We start from the raw sequence: 14,347 nt of genomic DNA, 5'->3' as shown, positions 1-14,347 counted from the left end.
CAGAAGGTGTCCCAAACTAGACCATTTTTTACCAATTTCAATGGTCAAGATGTTAAAAAAAAAAGTTAAACATAGACTTACTATATGATACAGCAGTTCTACTTCTGGATATATACCCAAAAGAATTAAAAGCAAGGACTCTAAACCCATATTCATAGCAGCAGCATTGACTATAGCCAAAAGTTGGAAACAACCCAAATGTCCGTCAACAGACAAATGGATAAACAAAGTTTGTTTTGTTTACAAAACACACACTCAGTGGAACATTATTCAGCCTTAAAAAGGAATAAAATTTTAATATATGCCAAGGATGAACCCTGAAAACATTACGCTAAGTGAAATAAACCAGACACAAAAGGGCAAATGTTGTATGGTTCCAGTTATATGAGGCACTTAGAATCGTCAAATTCATAGAGAAGGAAAATAGAATAGTGGTTACCAGGGGCTGCGAGGAGTGGGAAGATATTGTTTAATGGGTGGAGTTTCAGTTTGGGATGCTGAAAAAGTTCTGGAGATGGATAGTGGTGATGGTTGCACGTCAGTGTGAATGTACTTAATGCCTCTGAACTGTGCAGGTAAAATGGTAAATTTTAAGTTATGTAAATTTTATCACTTTAAAAGAAAATTTTTTTCAAGCTGTTAAGATTTATCAGAACTGGTCTGGTTTGCTTGAAAGACTCTGTATTTGGATGCTGGACTTTGAATTCAGTCTTTCCTGTTTAATCATTAAGATTACCTTTATCTTCAAACAATGTAGACCATTATAGTTAACAATACTGTATTGCATAATTGAAAGTTGCTAAGAGTAAATCTTAAAAGTTCTTATCATGAGGAAAAAAAATTTGTAGTATGTGAGGTGATGGAACTAAACTTATTATGATCATTTCGAAATATATACATATAGCAAATCTTTATGTTGTACATCTAAAATTAATACAATGTTATATGTCAATTATCTGTCAATAAAACTGGGGAAAAAAATTAACAAAAAAATTATTACAGAAAAACAATGTAGACCATTATGGCTTAAAACCTTTAGTACTCTGAGGTCAAAGAGGATATAGTTACCACATCTTGAATTGGTGATTGACAGCAAAAACAAAAAATTCCCATTTAGCTTGGTGTAATGGTGCCCAAAATGAGGTACATCTCCCAGCTTTAGTGGAACTCATCTATTAGCATCTATAAACGTGACTATTTACCATTGATAAGTAAAACACTACATTTACAAAATACTGTGAACCTTTGTCTTTTTTTTTTTTCTTTTGCTGAGGAAGATTCATGCTGAGCTAACATCCGCTGCCAATCTTCCTCTTTTTGTATGTGAGCCACCACCACAGCATGGCCACTGACAGATGAGTAGTGTAGGTCTGCGCCCAGGAAATGAACCTGGGCCACTGAAGCAGATCGCACCAAACGTAACCACTAGGTCACCAGGGCTGGCCTTCTTTGTCTTTTTTGATTCCTGTAAATCTCAGTAACCTGTATAATTAGTCACATTTACTAATATGGCATCGTGCAAAGAGCAATAAGCTAAGATGCCTCTTTGACCTTGTTTTTTACTTCTCTTAAACCTCTAACCTAACCCTACACAGACACCTTTGTGTCTCCCACCTTGCGTGCCTAACTCGGTACCCAGCACATCTTTGGCCCTTAGTTAATATTTGCTCAACTGAGCCAAGCCATTAAATGAGTCGATTGCATCGTAATTTGAGATTGAACTAAAATTGTCCAGGGAAACATTCTCAGTATGAAACGTTTGTTCCCACGGAGCCTGGCTTTATTGTCATGGTGCCTTTCACCCTGTGTACTTTTGATCAGCGATAATCTCTAAGCTGAGATCTGGTCACAGGGGAGCCTTTAGCTCCAAAGGGGCATCTGAAGAATAAGTGTCTTCAGAAGCTAAGGCATGGCTGGAAGGCTGCCGAGCTGAGAAAAAATAATCAGGGTGAAAGTTGGAATGTTCACACTCTGAGATGCCGTTTTCCCAAAGCACAGATGCTTATTTACAGTTTCAGGTGTTCAAGTGTCTCTTTCTGGTTTCAGGTATCTTCTTTCTGGTGGGACTGTCGATCAGTTATCCAGCTAGGTAGTATTTCAGCTAAGTAGAGTCTGGCCACATTCCTGCATGCCAGCGTGTACCTTTAAAACCAGAGACAAACTTCATACCCTAAAGAGACTCTCGCTCTCCCTCCCTCCATGTTTCTCTCCCGTTCCCCCCACCCAAACACCAGCAGACACCAGCCTGTGGGTTTCCTCAGCCCAGTAGGCTAGATGCCTCTTTTATTGCATGTTGTGGCAGGAGAGAAGGATTAAATTACCGAGGCTGTCAGGAAGGACAAGCTCTCTGCCATACATTATCATTATCACTCGCTTCTTGGGCGAAAGAAAATGCAGTAAATCCCTCAAATACAAAGCAATAAAGACCGCTGGCTTTTACTGTCATGACTGCCAGTGCCATTAACAGGCAGTGACAGCAATGTGGCACTCTTAGATGTTGCTTGTATCTTTTCTGACAGTGTGCACATAAACCTGCCAGTGACATGACACTAGATCACATGACTATTCAGATTTGATTCTGGTTTCCAGAGCTGCTTTGTTTTGCCAGGCGTACAAGTGAGGTGGAACGACTTGCGTCTCTAAGAACAGGTATTTATACAAATACAGAATGGTACTAATGTAGCATATTCCTGAGTGACTTCCTTCTGTGGATTTTTTTTTTTTTTTTGGTGTAGTGATCTACGTGGATAAAGAAAACAACCAAGCAAAGAGAGACATCTTAAAAGCTGTACTACTAAAACAAGAGATGCCTAATAGAAGGTACATTTAAGCATTCTGAATTATCTGATGGTTTATGTAAAGGTCTCTGTAGCATGGTGTGGTGAAGAAAAGCACAAGATGAGGACTCAGAACACCTGACTTCCCCGATTCACTCCATGTCCTTGAATGAGTATGTGACCTCTCTGGGTCTCCTTCCTCCTAGAAATGTAGGAGCCCTGCCTACCATGCAGGTAACTGGGAAGATCCTATAGTGCTTTGCAAATCAAAAGACTGTACCGTGTACGAAAAGTATCCTGTTGCTGTTCAGGTGTAACTGCACAGAGCGTAGCAGTTGGGTGCGAGGAGGGTGCACCCTGGGGTCAAGTGGCTTGCGTGTAAATTCTTGTTCCATCACCTACTTGCTGTCTGACCTCAGACAATGACCCCGTGCCTCATTTTCTTTGTCTGTAAAATGGAGATGATACCATATAGGGTTGTTGTGAGGATTAAATGAGAGAATTTATGTAAGATGGGTAGAACACGCATGGTGAGTGCACACTAAGCGTTCATTCTGGTCGTTGTGAGTAGTAGTAATATATTAGTATTTGTAGAAGCTCATCAGCCTTGCAGAGTAATTTTCACCTTGCTGTCGTTGTTTAGTAAGCCATCATTTCGTATTATTCTCTCAATGCATTTTTTCTTTTCAAATTTGAACAGGACGCTTTTGCAATTCTGGTTCAGTAGAGAAATTATACCCTTTTGAGAAGGAAAAAAACCTGATCTTAGTACGTTTGTGCTTCTGTGTGAGCCTCCCTCCATGCGGTTTAAGGAGCTATCTAACTGCCGGTTAACTCCTGAGCTGGGTTTCACCAACGCCCCTTTGCTGGCTCTCCCCCCTGGCCTGGGTGGACCCTTGATCTCTCCGTTGTCCTCCTCTCCTTGCCTTTATGGCCCATAGACGAAACAGCCTCTCACTGCCTTGAGAATGGACCCGCCACCTTAGAAAGAGACTCAAGTCCTTTCCTTTACTAGAGTCATGAAGTGAATGTTAAAGACATTGTATTTTTCTCAAGAGCATTTGATCTTCTGTTGCAAGAAAGGAGACTGGGATTCTTGGCTTTTGGGATCTGATGGTAGCTTTTTCATTAACTCCCAGTATGTATACTGTTTGTTCGGATCTCAATTCTGAAGAAGTGGTGGTAAAATCCCGTTAATTCACCTGAGGTTCTGTTTTTCCTAGGATGGTAGATAATCACTCAAGTTTTACTTATTAACTTTGTATACTTGGGCTTCTTTCAAAGCCCCTCAGATACCACCAGTCCCCCAGGGGTATCCCAGGTCACTAGTGACTGCACAGCACTGGCCACATCATCTCCCTCTCTGTGGTCAGCAAGCCGGGTCATCACTGTCTGGGACTGAGCTCTGTTCCCGTGGACAGGACCTGGGCTGGCCTTATCGGTCTGCTCAGTCTTACTCACCTGCCTCCGTGTTCACTTTGTTTCTGGAATGTTAGAACATATTACAAGTAGCAGTCCTTGTCGGGGGAGAGCAGTTTTGTTTCTTTGAAAGTGTCTATTTTAAAAACAGGCAGATTCTGCTTTAATTTTAGACCTGCCTTTCCTCAGAAGACCTACTTATTTGTACCAAAATAGTTTTAAAAATTAAAAAAAAGTCCACAGTAACAGTAATGACTCCTACTCTCCCATCATTCTTTCTCTAAAAATCTTTAAATGCCCCACAGAGACACAAATGTTTATGTCGTTCTTCAGAAAAACCGAGAGAGACATTGCAGGTGCAAAGTGACTGAGTCACGGCTGATGACACTGCGTGAACACCCGAGTGCTGGCCGTGTGTCCTCAGGCCGCCATGGGAGGGAATGGGGACTCACGCACAATGGCCTGTCCCACTGTTCTCCCTTGACAGTAGCATTTTCTCAAGAGAAAAAAGAAGGGAGTTTATATTTACATATTTCCACAACCAAAAGAGAATTGTTATTCCAGTGAATGTTCTCACCTTTGTGAAATGCTCGGAGGTCACATTACTTAAAGTACTTCCCAATTTATAAGAATTTATTTTCTCAGACAGCAACCCTCTTGAATATTGGTGATAACTTACAAAGCCACAGTTAGAGAAGTTTGGCCTATCCTCTCTGATGTGCATAAAGTTATATACAATGTATAATGAATTATACATAGTACCTTTGCATCCTGCCCCAGGCTACATTTGCAAATATACAAGTGTCACCTCAAAACGGAGGCAAAACGCTGAAATGAGACTTTAAAAATTATTTATTTCAAGTCATAGTTTTGACACTGACTTAAGGTTCCTTTTTGGTCTCATTTCTTCTCTTTAGCAGTGTAATATTGAGCAGATTCAACATAACTATCAGCATTTAATATGCAAAACTCACTGGTGACCATAGGCTCTTCTGTCCTGTTTCAAGTAAAAATGAATTATTTCAGAATGAGAAAAGACTCAGAAATTGTGTTAAATTATTTAAGCAGTTTTAGTGCCTTCTGATTTCCTAAATAACAGCAAGTGACATTTGAGATCTGAATCTTGAGGCCCAGCCCAAAGCCTGCCTTCTCCAGTAAACCTTCCCCAAAGAAGCCAGCCTTCAATAGGGACTTCCCTTCTGCAGTTCACAGCGTAATTCGACAAATATTTCTAGTCCCCATATAAGTATCAGGAGCTAAAATGGTAAAGGAGGGGAAGTCTCTGTACTCGTGGAGTTTATATGCCACTGAGGAAGACAGACAACAACAAGTGAACAAATCAACCAATTGCTTATTACAACAAAGACTAAGAGAAAGTTCAAGTTGCTAAAATAGAAGATAATAGGCGAACCTGAGGAGGTGACATTTAGGCTGGTTAGTGAAGGATGAGAGAACCCAATCGTGTCGTGAAGAGCCCCAGGAAGATCATTCCAGGAAGAGAGAATCCCGGCGTGAAGCAATATACAGAGGGGTGTTTCCAGGGCCCGGCGGGGGGACTCAGCAGGGCCGGTCCCGCTGAGAAGTGGAGGGACAGAGGGGAGCAGGAGCAGCCCGTGCAGCTCCTCCCGTCTTTGCCTCCCCTTGGGAACTGGGCATCCACCCCACGTGTATATCCCCGTCCTCAGGCCAGGCTGTAGGCTCTCCGGGACTGAAACAAAGTCTCACCTCTTTGTTTGGCGGGGTTAAAGGTGAGATATAGGGCATGTCTGTGTGTGTCTGTGTGTGGACATTTACCCTAAGCCAAACGGTAGTTTTTAAATTATTTTAGTGTACTTTCCTCCCTTTTTAGCTTAACTTGATAGTTTCTTGATTTTGTATTTGATATCTCATTTTGCTCTCTATAGAATTTAAAGCCAGAAATATTGTAATTTTTGTTCCTAGCCCTTTCTCTGGCGTTTAGATTTTTTTTCCTTTTGTCTCAGAATTCTCATATTCAGTGGAGGTAATAGTCTGCATTTGTAAAGTGATGTAGATATGATCCTTAGATATGAGACGTTATATAAGGATAACACTTAATATTATTATTACCATCTGTGTAGCCTCTGTCTTTTCTGTAAGTCTTGTGGATGTAAAATGTGCATCAAATATCACTTTTAATTCTTACTCTTCCAAGCATATTCATTTTAGGACAATTTCTTCCATCATCGTTCTTCTTATTTAATTGAGTGGTATAGTGATTGTATAGTTTGGGAATCGCAGTCCTCAACTGAAACAAGCCTTTTCCATGCCTTCTTTTTCTCTCCACATAGAAGTGTAGACACGTAAGCAGCTCTACCTAAATTAAAAATAGTAATAATAAAAGAGCAAACATTTACTCAGTGTTTACTATGTCCCAGGCACTGTTTACATGTACCATCTCATTTGATGCTCACAAGAGCCCTATCAGAGAGGTTAAGTAATTTGTTCAGAGTCACACAGCTAATAAGTAGGAAAGCAGAAATTTGAAGCCAGAATGGATGCCCTTAACAACTCCATCTTAATCCTTCTGTTTTATATGTCATATAAAACACCCATCTTACCCACTTGCGGTCCAGGATCTGCACTTTTTACAATTATTTTGTGAATAGGTATTACCTTTGGTTTCAACTTAAGGGATTTCTATTTTCTAATCAAAATTTATTGCTAGCTAAAAACAAGGACTTAAGTAAAGGAATGAAATGTTGAATACTTATTTTCAGCAAATTAGTTAAAAATATTGTCATGTTTACCTATAAGCGTTTGGAAAGGAATTTATTTGTGCATATTTTTCAAGGCATGATTCCCCAGAGACTTAGATTTTTATCTAAGAAACAAGTTTCTTGTTTTGTTTCTGATTTTGGTTGGATACATTTTGAAAATGGTAGTTTCCAAGCATCCCTGGTCTAAGCTTTGCTGCCAAGACATATCAAAAGAGTACTTAACTGTCAATTCCTGCCATTTGGTCAATCCAAATGTGTTTGGCCTCAACACAAGCCACTAATTCAAATCAGTTCCATCAGACCCCTACAATTATGTGTCTAAAAGTAAAATAAAACTTGGATGCTGTGATTGTAAGTTAAGAGGTTGCTAAGTAATAGAAACATTTCATATAGCTGTTGGACAGAGCTACAACATTTATCTAACATGATTTAGACTGTCACGCAGGGAGCATGATCTCTGCATTTTATAGAACACATACGGTTGGTTAAATTGCTTAGTAGCAACTCCAAAGTCATACATTTCTATAGAAAATGTTGCATTTCTATTGGCAATGCTGCCCTAACCTCCACGGTCTTCTTTCACTTGATCCTTTTAGCCTTGAAAGTAGATGTGTCAAAATATGACCAGACAGTGTGTGAGAGAGTGAGCATCTGATTCTTCTCTTTGCCTGGTCATTTTCTCAGATTCTAGGGATAAATGTTAATCAGTACTGAGAAAAGTGGATTAATGTTCATTTGAAGGCTGAGTGCGCTGTAATAATTCTAATAGTTCATGTTGTAACTTATCTAACCTAATGTCATTTTTTATTGGGATAATTGGAAACTTTGATATTTCATACTTAGTGATAAAAACCTATTTGGGAGTTTTGTTTCGTCATGATTTTTCTGACTTTATGGTGATTTTCTCTGTTCTTGCCCTTGTCAGCGTTCGCTTCACTGTGGTCAGCGACCCTCCAGAGGATGAGCAGGATCTGGAGTGTGAGGACGTTGGCATTGCTAACGTCGACCTCGCTGACATGTTTCGGGAGGGGAGAGACATCATCGAGCAAGACATCGATGGTACGGGGGGAAGTGTTGCTCAATTTGTGCAAAAAACAATTGCTGAAATCCAAATTCTTTATTAAAACCTTTTTGCTGGCTGCAGGGACGTTGAGTCACACAGTAGTTGAATCTTTTGCAACTCAAGCTGACTTGTTGAAGCTGGAAGCCTCTCCTGCGTCCCTCGTGCCCTCCCCCTCTGCCTTCCTTTGAATCAACAGAAATTGAAAAATAATTAATGGCATTTCATAAGGAATTAAGCATTTTGTTAATACTAGGGGTGTTGTGTGACAAAAATTTGGCCGTTGGACTTTTCTAATGTTGTTTTTGGAAGACTCATGCTGTCAAAAGCCATATTTCAACTAAAGCATCTTATTCTGAGTGATCGTTGTAATGTCTTTTGCAAGGCTTCTCTTTAATTCAACATTACAATCCAGTGATACAGTCACTGCAAATAACTCTGAATAGTTTTGGTCACTGGTTTCCTACCAGCATTCAGGAAGGAGTAAGGGATTCCTGACAGAATGTGCTGTCCTGGATTTCCACCTCACCAGGTGTCACCGGCAAGTCTCAACGATGCTTAATTTCTACCTTCTGTTCTTATAGAACATATTTAGAACATGCTGAAGGAATTGTACTTTATGAGTCAGACTTTTTAAAATCATAATCAGGAGTAGCCAGGACGATACAGTTGGCCGTGCATATCCATAGGTTCCGCATCCTCAGATTCAGCCAATTGCGGATGGAAAGGCCTACGATGGTTACATCTGTACTGAACACATACAGACTTTTTTTCTTGTCGTTATTCTCTAAACAATACAGTGTAACGACTATTGCGTAGCATTTACGTTGTGTTAGGTTTTATAAGTAATCTAGAGATGATTTAAAGTATATGGGAGGACGTGCATAGATTATATGCAAATTCTATGCCATTTTATATAAGGCACTTGAGCATCGTGGATTTTGGTATCCGTGGGGGTTCCTGAAACCAGTGCCCCCTGGACACCGAGGGACGACTGTACACAATAAATGAAGAAACGAGGCTGAGTCCTCTTCTCATTTGTTGTGTGAGCAGAGCCATCTCTGGAAAGGTGTACATGGTTTGTCTACTCATTTACTCCTGCATTAAATGAACACTTAACTGAGTACCTTGTAAGTACCAGGTGCTCTGCTTACACCATAGCGGTTCATGAACCACGTGGTTCACATGTCAAGCTTGTCCTGGATATATGTCAAGTGCTCAAAAGTCAGATCAAGCCAAATTATTAACCAAATTAGATCAAATAACCGAATTAGAAACCTGTTCTGGGAAATCTTTATAAACTACACATATCCAACTCCATGGTAGTTGGTCACAACTTTGTTTGGCAGGTGCAGAAGAAGATGAGAGGATTAAAATATTAATCTAAACTGTATTAAAGACACCCAGAACCAAGAGAGTCTGACAAAAATGACCATAATTACCTATCCTTTATATTCTTTTATTTATTTATTTATTTATTTTGTGAGGAAGATCAGCCCTGTGCTAACATCTGCCAATCCTCCTCTTTTTTTGCTGAGGAAGACTGGCCCTGGGCTAACATCCGTGCCCATCTTCCTCCACTTTATATGGGACGCCGCCACAGCATGGCTTGCCAAGCAGTGCGTCGGTGCGCACCCAGGATCCGAACCGGCAGACCCGGGGCTGCCGCAGCGGAGGCGCACACTTAACTGCTTGCGCCACCGGGCTGGCCCCTATTCTTTATATTCTTAATCTTTTCTACAGTCAGTTCTGTTTAGCAACCCATCTTCTCACTCTGCAAGACCACATGGGACCATACTAATCTGACCAAGACAGCTGTTGTGGCCATGTTTTGGGAAAGAGTCAAAAAATTAAACGTTGGTCAGGTCTTTGTTGTGTCCCAGACGTAGAAGTGAGAAGGCCCAAAGAAGAGGTGAAAACTCAGGGGAGTGAGCTGGGGACCACGTGTGCCCCTGCAATCTCCCTGGCAGCTCTTTGCTCCACCTCAGTCTCTGTATCCTAAGTTTTGTTGGAAGGTTTTCTCACAGCTTTTCTTGGAATTAAACATGCACACACATTAAAAGTTCAAGGAAAACCACAAGAAATATAAACAGGAAACTATATAGACTCCTAAGTGCTGTCCAACTTACAAAGTCCAGGATTCTGGCCTTGAGTCACTAGCAAGTATCATTGTCCAGAGAGGGATGGGGTCCCAGGTTCCAAATCAGCATCTCGTCTGGCCCCCACCACTGAGCTCAGAGAAGGCCCAAGGCCTGCACCAGTCTGCCTTTGGTACACCAGCAAAAGCTGAGCCCCCCTTCCAAGAAAAGCCTACATACACTCGAAATTTCACATCTGCTTTCCTGCAGCCTCAGTTCCTGGACCCTCAGAGTCGATCCACAGAATTTAAGATTCCTAAGTCTGCCATTTTAACTGTTTCTAAATTCACATATCTATTTTAAATGAAATGTTTTCCTTAGGAGGAAATAACCAATCCAAATTACGATGATGTACCTTCTTTACAGTGGTTTACCATTCTGAAATTTGTTAACACTGTATGTTAGAACAAATTCTTCATTGTTGTATCCTGATCCCTTTTAGACTTGTTATTTCTTTCTAGCTTAGAAATTCTGGTTCTGTGTAGGAATCATTATCCTATAGCCTTTCCACTAGATAAACTTCAGGATTAGATCATTAGTCTTAGCTCTATAAGAAATGTGTATATATACATGTAATACATCTAAAATATGTATCTTCGTACACACGTGACAAACTTTGATTTTTAGATTTCTGAGATGCCACTGAACTTTGGACTTTGATAGAGCTGTTTTTATCTTCTCAACTAGTGTTTAAGCTAGCCTATCTGAAGAAGAGTCTGTTGAATGATATTAACACTTTTCTGCTATTTTCTCCCTAGTTTTTGATGCACGAGCAGGTGGTGGAGGTATTGGCAAGCTCAGGGTAACAGTCGAAGCCCTCCATGCCCTACGGTCTGTCTACCAGCAATGCAGAGATGACCTGAAGGCTTGAGAGAAGCTGCTCCAGAGGCGTCTCCTACTCCTGAGTAAATGCTCACATGAAAGGTCTTAGATGAGATTTTTGTAATTACTCTGTTGTATATAATCTATAATTCATGGGAAGCTGGGAGGGGGGAGGCCTGGGTTTGAAGTGTTCAGGTTTTGTATACTTTTTCATTTGTTTATTTTCTATTCCCTCCTTCCCTTGACTGCCACCCTGAGGATTTAAGTTCTCCACGATGGGCATCACCCTCTCAATAATTTATACCTACACGATGCTTGAGAAAGTCTATTTGCATTTTCAACATTTTCTTATGAAGAACTGAAATGCAATTCCCATTTTTATTTTTAATAAGCAAAAAGCATAAATCTTAGCAAACCTCTGAAAAAGAAATACTTTTATGTTATCCCTAATCGTCCCACTAAATGGAATGCCTATGATTAGCCTCATTAAGAGTTTTATACTGTGAAGATTTTATTAGAAGCAATATATGAAAATTACTTAGATTAGTGTGTTAATCTTCCTCTTTAAATGCTAATGTCCATTTTATGCACATTAAAGCTCAGTATGCATTTTCTTTGATGCATGCAGTTTCTATCAATTAAATATAAAGAATAAGACTTGGTACCAACTTATTAAATTACTGTAAGTTTTTGGGTTTTTTTCTTAAAAATTAGAGTTCTTCCTACTCGTATTATTTTCATGTATTTGTAATGGTGATATGAGATCCAGGGATGTGTGTATATAAAGAGGAGAGAGATAGTTACATATATATACATGAAATTTACACTTTGAAAACTTAGCTTATGACATAGAAAGGAATTATTCAAAATATGGCTCAAATTCTGATATGCTTAGTTAGACCTGAAAGGAGTATCTTTTTATCATTTTTTAAATTTACATCAAACTCGTACAATGCTGGGGTGTATCTGGATAACCAGATCCTCGAAAAGCAGCTCAGAAAGTTAATTTTCTAGCTTTTACTCAATCTCACTGAAGGATTTAATTGATATTTTTAATGGAGCTGTGAATCAATGCTGCAAAGGAATTGTCTCTAGAGGTCTGGGATATAATGCATTTCATTTTTTAATTTACTTTTTTATTTGTCATTTTCTTCAAAGGATTTTTATAGGCTGTGGGTTTTCACTGTTTGCAAACAGGCTATGTTCCTTCTTAAGCATATGTAAAGTATTCAGGGAGATAAGTAATTTATTAAAATCTACCTAATTTGCCGTGATATATTAAATCTCTGCTTCAGTGATCACAGACCATTTCATTTAGAGAATTAGGCATTCCCTCTTTGTGTGATTAAAGCTCTGGAAAATGAGTTCTTTGCTCCTATTTGTGAACATTCAAAGCCTGCTAATGGCAAGAAGATGGAATAGATTATGAGACAATTCATTACAGTTCAACAGAAAAAAAAAAAGCAGCTATAATGCAAAAATGCAAGTATGAATATCTGCATATAGTTTGAACCATCTGTGCTCTAATGGCTTCAATAATGACTCTCGTCTTTAGGAGGCTTTGAAATGACATCCGCACAATATTAATTTGTTGATGTACATTGTCGGACCAGTAGAGTACGATCTGACCACAGAAATCTATAAATTCTGTCTCTACCATTGGGCCTCCCTGTTGGGGGCCCGCCATCTCCAAGAAGAATCTTGCTCTCATCAAACTCGGCAAATCTTCCTAACAACTCATTGCTCTGGAACCTTCTAGAGACCACAAACATCTGCAGACTAGACCTCTCCAGTCCTAGCAAACAGCCGCATGTTTGTTGTCGCTTCAGCCGGCTCTGAGCTCATCTTTTTGGCCTCTGTTTCTAGCTTTCTTTGGCTCTATGCAGTTACAGTGTCATTAAGGCCCATATATTCCCTGCAGTAATTTAAAACAGCAGGATTATACCCTGGGATTAACTGGGTGGTTTTTGAGACATTTATTGTGGTATTCTCACAGGAGTTTTCTATTATTGTTTTATAACGTTACATCCCAAACTAAATACCCTTTCTGTAGGGAGGAGAACTGGATTGCACTGACTTCTTATGATCTTTCAGTGGAAAGGGGAAGTTTTTATTAGAAAACTTCTGAGATCTAGTCAGCTGTGTGGAATGTGTACCTCAGATAAGATTAGAGAATTAGCCATGTTTCTGTCACATTCATGTTTAACATAACAGATTATTGAAGATTCCTTTTCTAGTTTTGAAATACAAACTACATCAATTTTCACAAAACTCATTTTATAAGTAACTGAATAGCTGCTACACATTTTGAAGTGGATAAGTGGTATTGAATGCTATCATATGGATGCTTCACCTGGGTTTCATAATCTGTCCAGGAATAATTTTTTCTTTTGTCTTGTGTTGACCAGAGTTCATTGAAAAGTTCTTCACCTTTTGGATTACAGAGCAATGGTTTTCTCTTGGTGAGCCAAGCCTGGTCCATTAAGTGTGGCTCGGGGGCCAGGGGTGCCAGTAGTGACTCCCACACCAGTGTAAGGTGCTGCTTATGTGAACTGACAGCTCCTGGTGTAGACGTACACCATGCACTCAGCACTTTTTTGGGCTGTAATGCTTTTAGTTTGGAAACATAAATAGAGATGTGATGCGGTATGTGGGAGAGTGTATTTTACATGTTTTTTTGCCTACTGTAGTAGAAATGTTCAATTCCCAGCCACTGTCATGAGACACAGTTGACAAAAATAGGTTTCATGGTTTACAGTGTGGGTTACAGAGAGAACATTTCTCTTCACTCTCAGTTTCAACATGTTTTCTAAATTATCATGGTTTATTACTGTTTAACTTAAATTAGTTTTTTTAAGAATAAATAGAGAATATATTTAATCAAATAAAGAACAGCCACGTTGAAATTCTGCTGGTCCTGCCATTCGTTCATTACCAGAAAACACAAATAATTTCTGTGTGTTATGAAGAAGTGTGGGCAGAGAAGTGGTCCTGTGATTTGGGAGGTTCTGCGTTCACCCATGTTCCCACAACAAAACATAAACTATTTTAGTCATCTGACATCAAGAGCTGTGACAATGAAAACCACTTCTTACACGTGTTCTAACAAGAACCTGATTAACATTTTTGTGGATATGGAAAATAACTTTTTAGTCAAACTAGTGCTTTTGCCGATTTAGAATGATCTCCTTATGCACTAGATAGCAAAATGTGAATCATGTCTGTGAACAAACATGAGAATAAAATGTCATCTTTGTGTGGTACAGAACATCCGAGGGGGAGCTTTGGGATATAACATTACTGAGTGATTGACAATATCAAGATGATAATTCATCCCCAACTATGAGAGAACACTTTAATAAGACACTCATGCCTGAAGGCCTCTGACTACCT

General features: G+C 39.5%; 1 protein-coding gene across 5 annotated transcripts in view; it reads left to right on the top strand.

Annotated features, from left to right (window-relative positions):
* Positions 1–13,854, top strand: part of RPGRIP1L (RPGRIP1 like) — a 96,158-nt gene extending 82,304 nt beyond the window's left edge. For all 5 annotated transcript variants that reach the window (XM_058527824.1, XM_058527823.1, XM_058527820.1 and 2 more), the window contains 3 exons: positions 2,736–2,820; positions 7,860–7,993; positions 10,891–13,854. In XM_058527824.1, the coding sequence (XP_058383807.1) occupies positions 2,736–2,820; positions 7,860–7,993; positions 10,891–11,003 (332 nt within the window). In that variant the 3' untranslated portion in view covers positions 11,004–13,854. The remainder of the gene's footprint in view (positions 1–2,735; positions 2,821–7,859; positions 7,994–10,890) is intronic.
* Positions 13,855–14,347: the final 493 nt, after the last annotated feature.

Source organism: Diceros bicornis, chromosome 32, assembly GCF_020826845.1.
Source record: "Diceros bicornis minor isolate mBicDic1 chromosome 32, mDicBic1.mat.cur, whole genome shotgun sequence".
Taxonomy (NCBI): Eukaryota; Metazoa; Chordata; class Mammalia; order Perissodactyla; family Rhinocerotidae; genus Diceros; species Diceros bicornis.
This window is presented reverse-complemented; position numbering and strand designations above follow the sequence as displayed.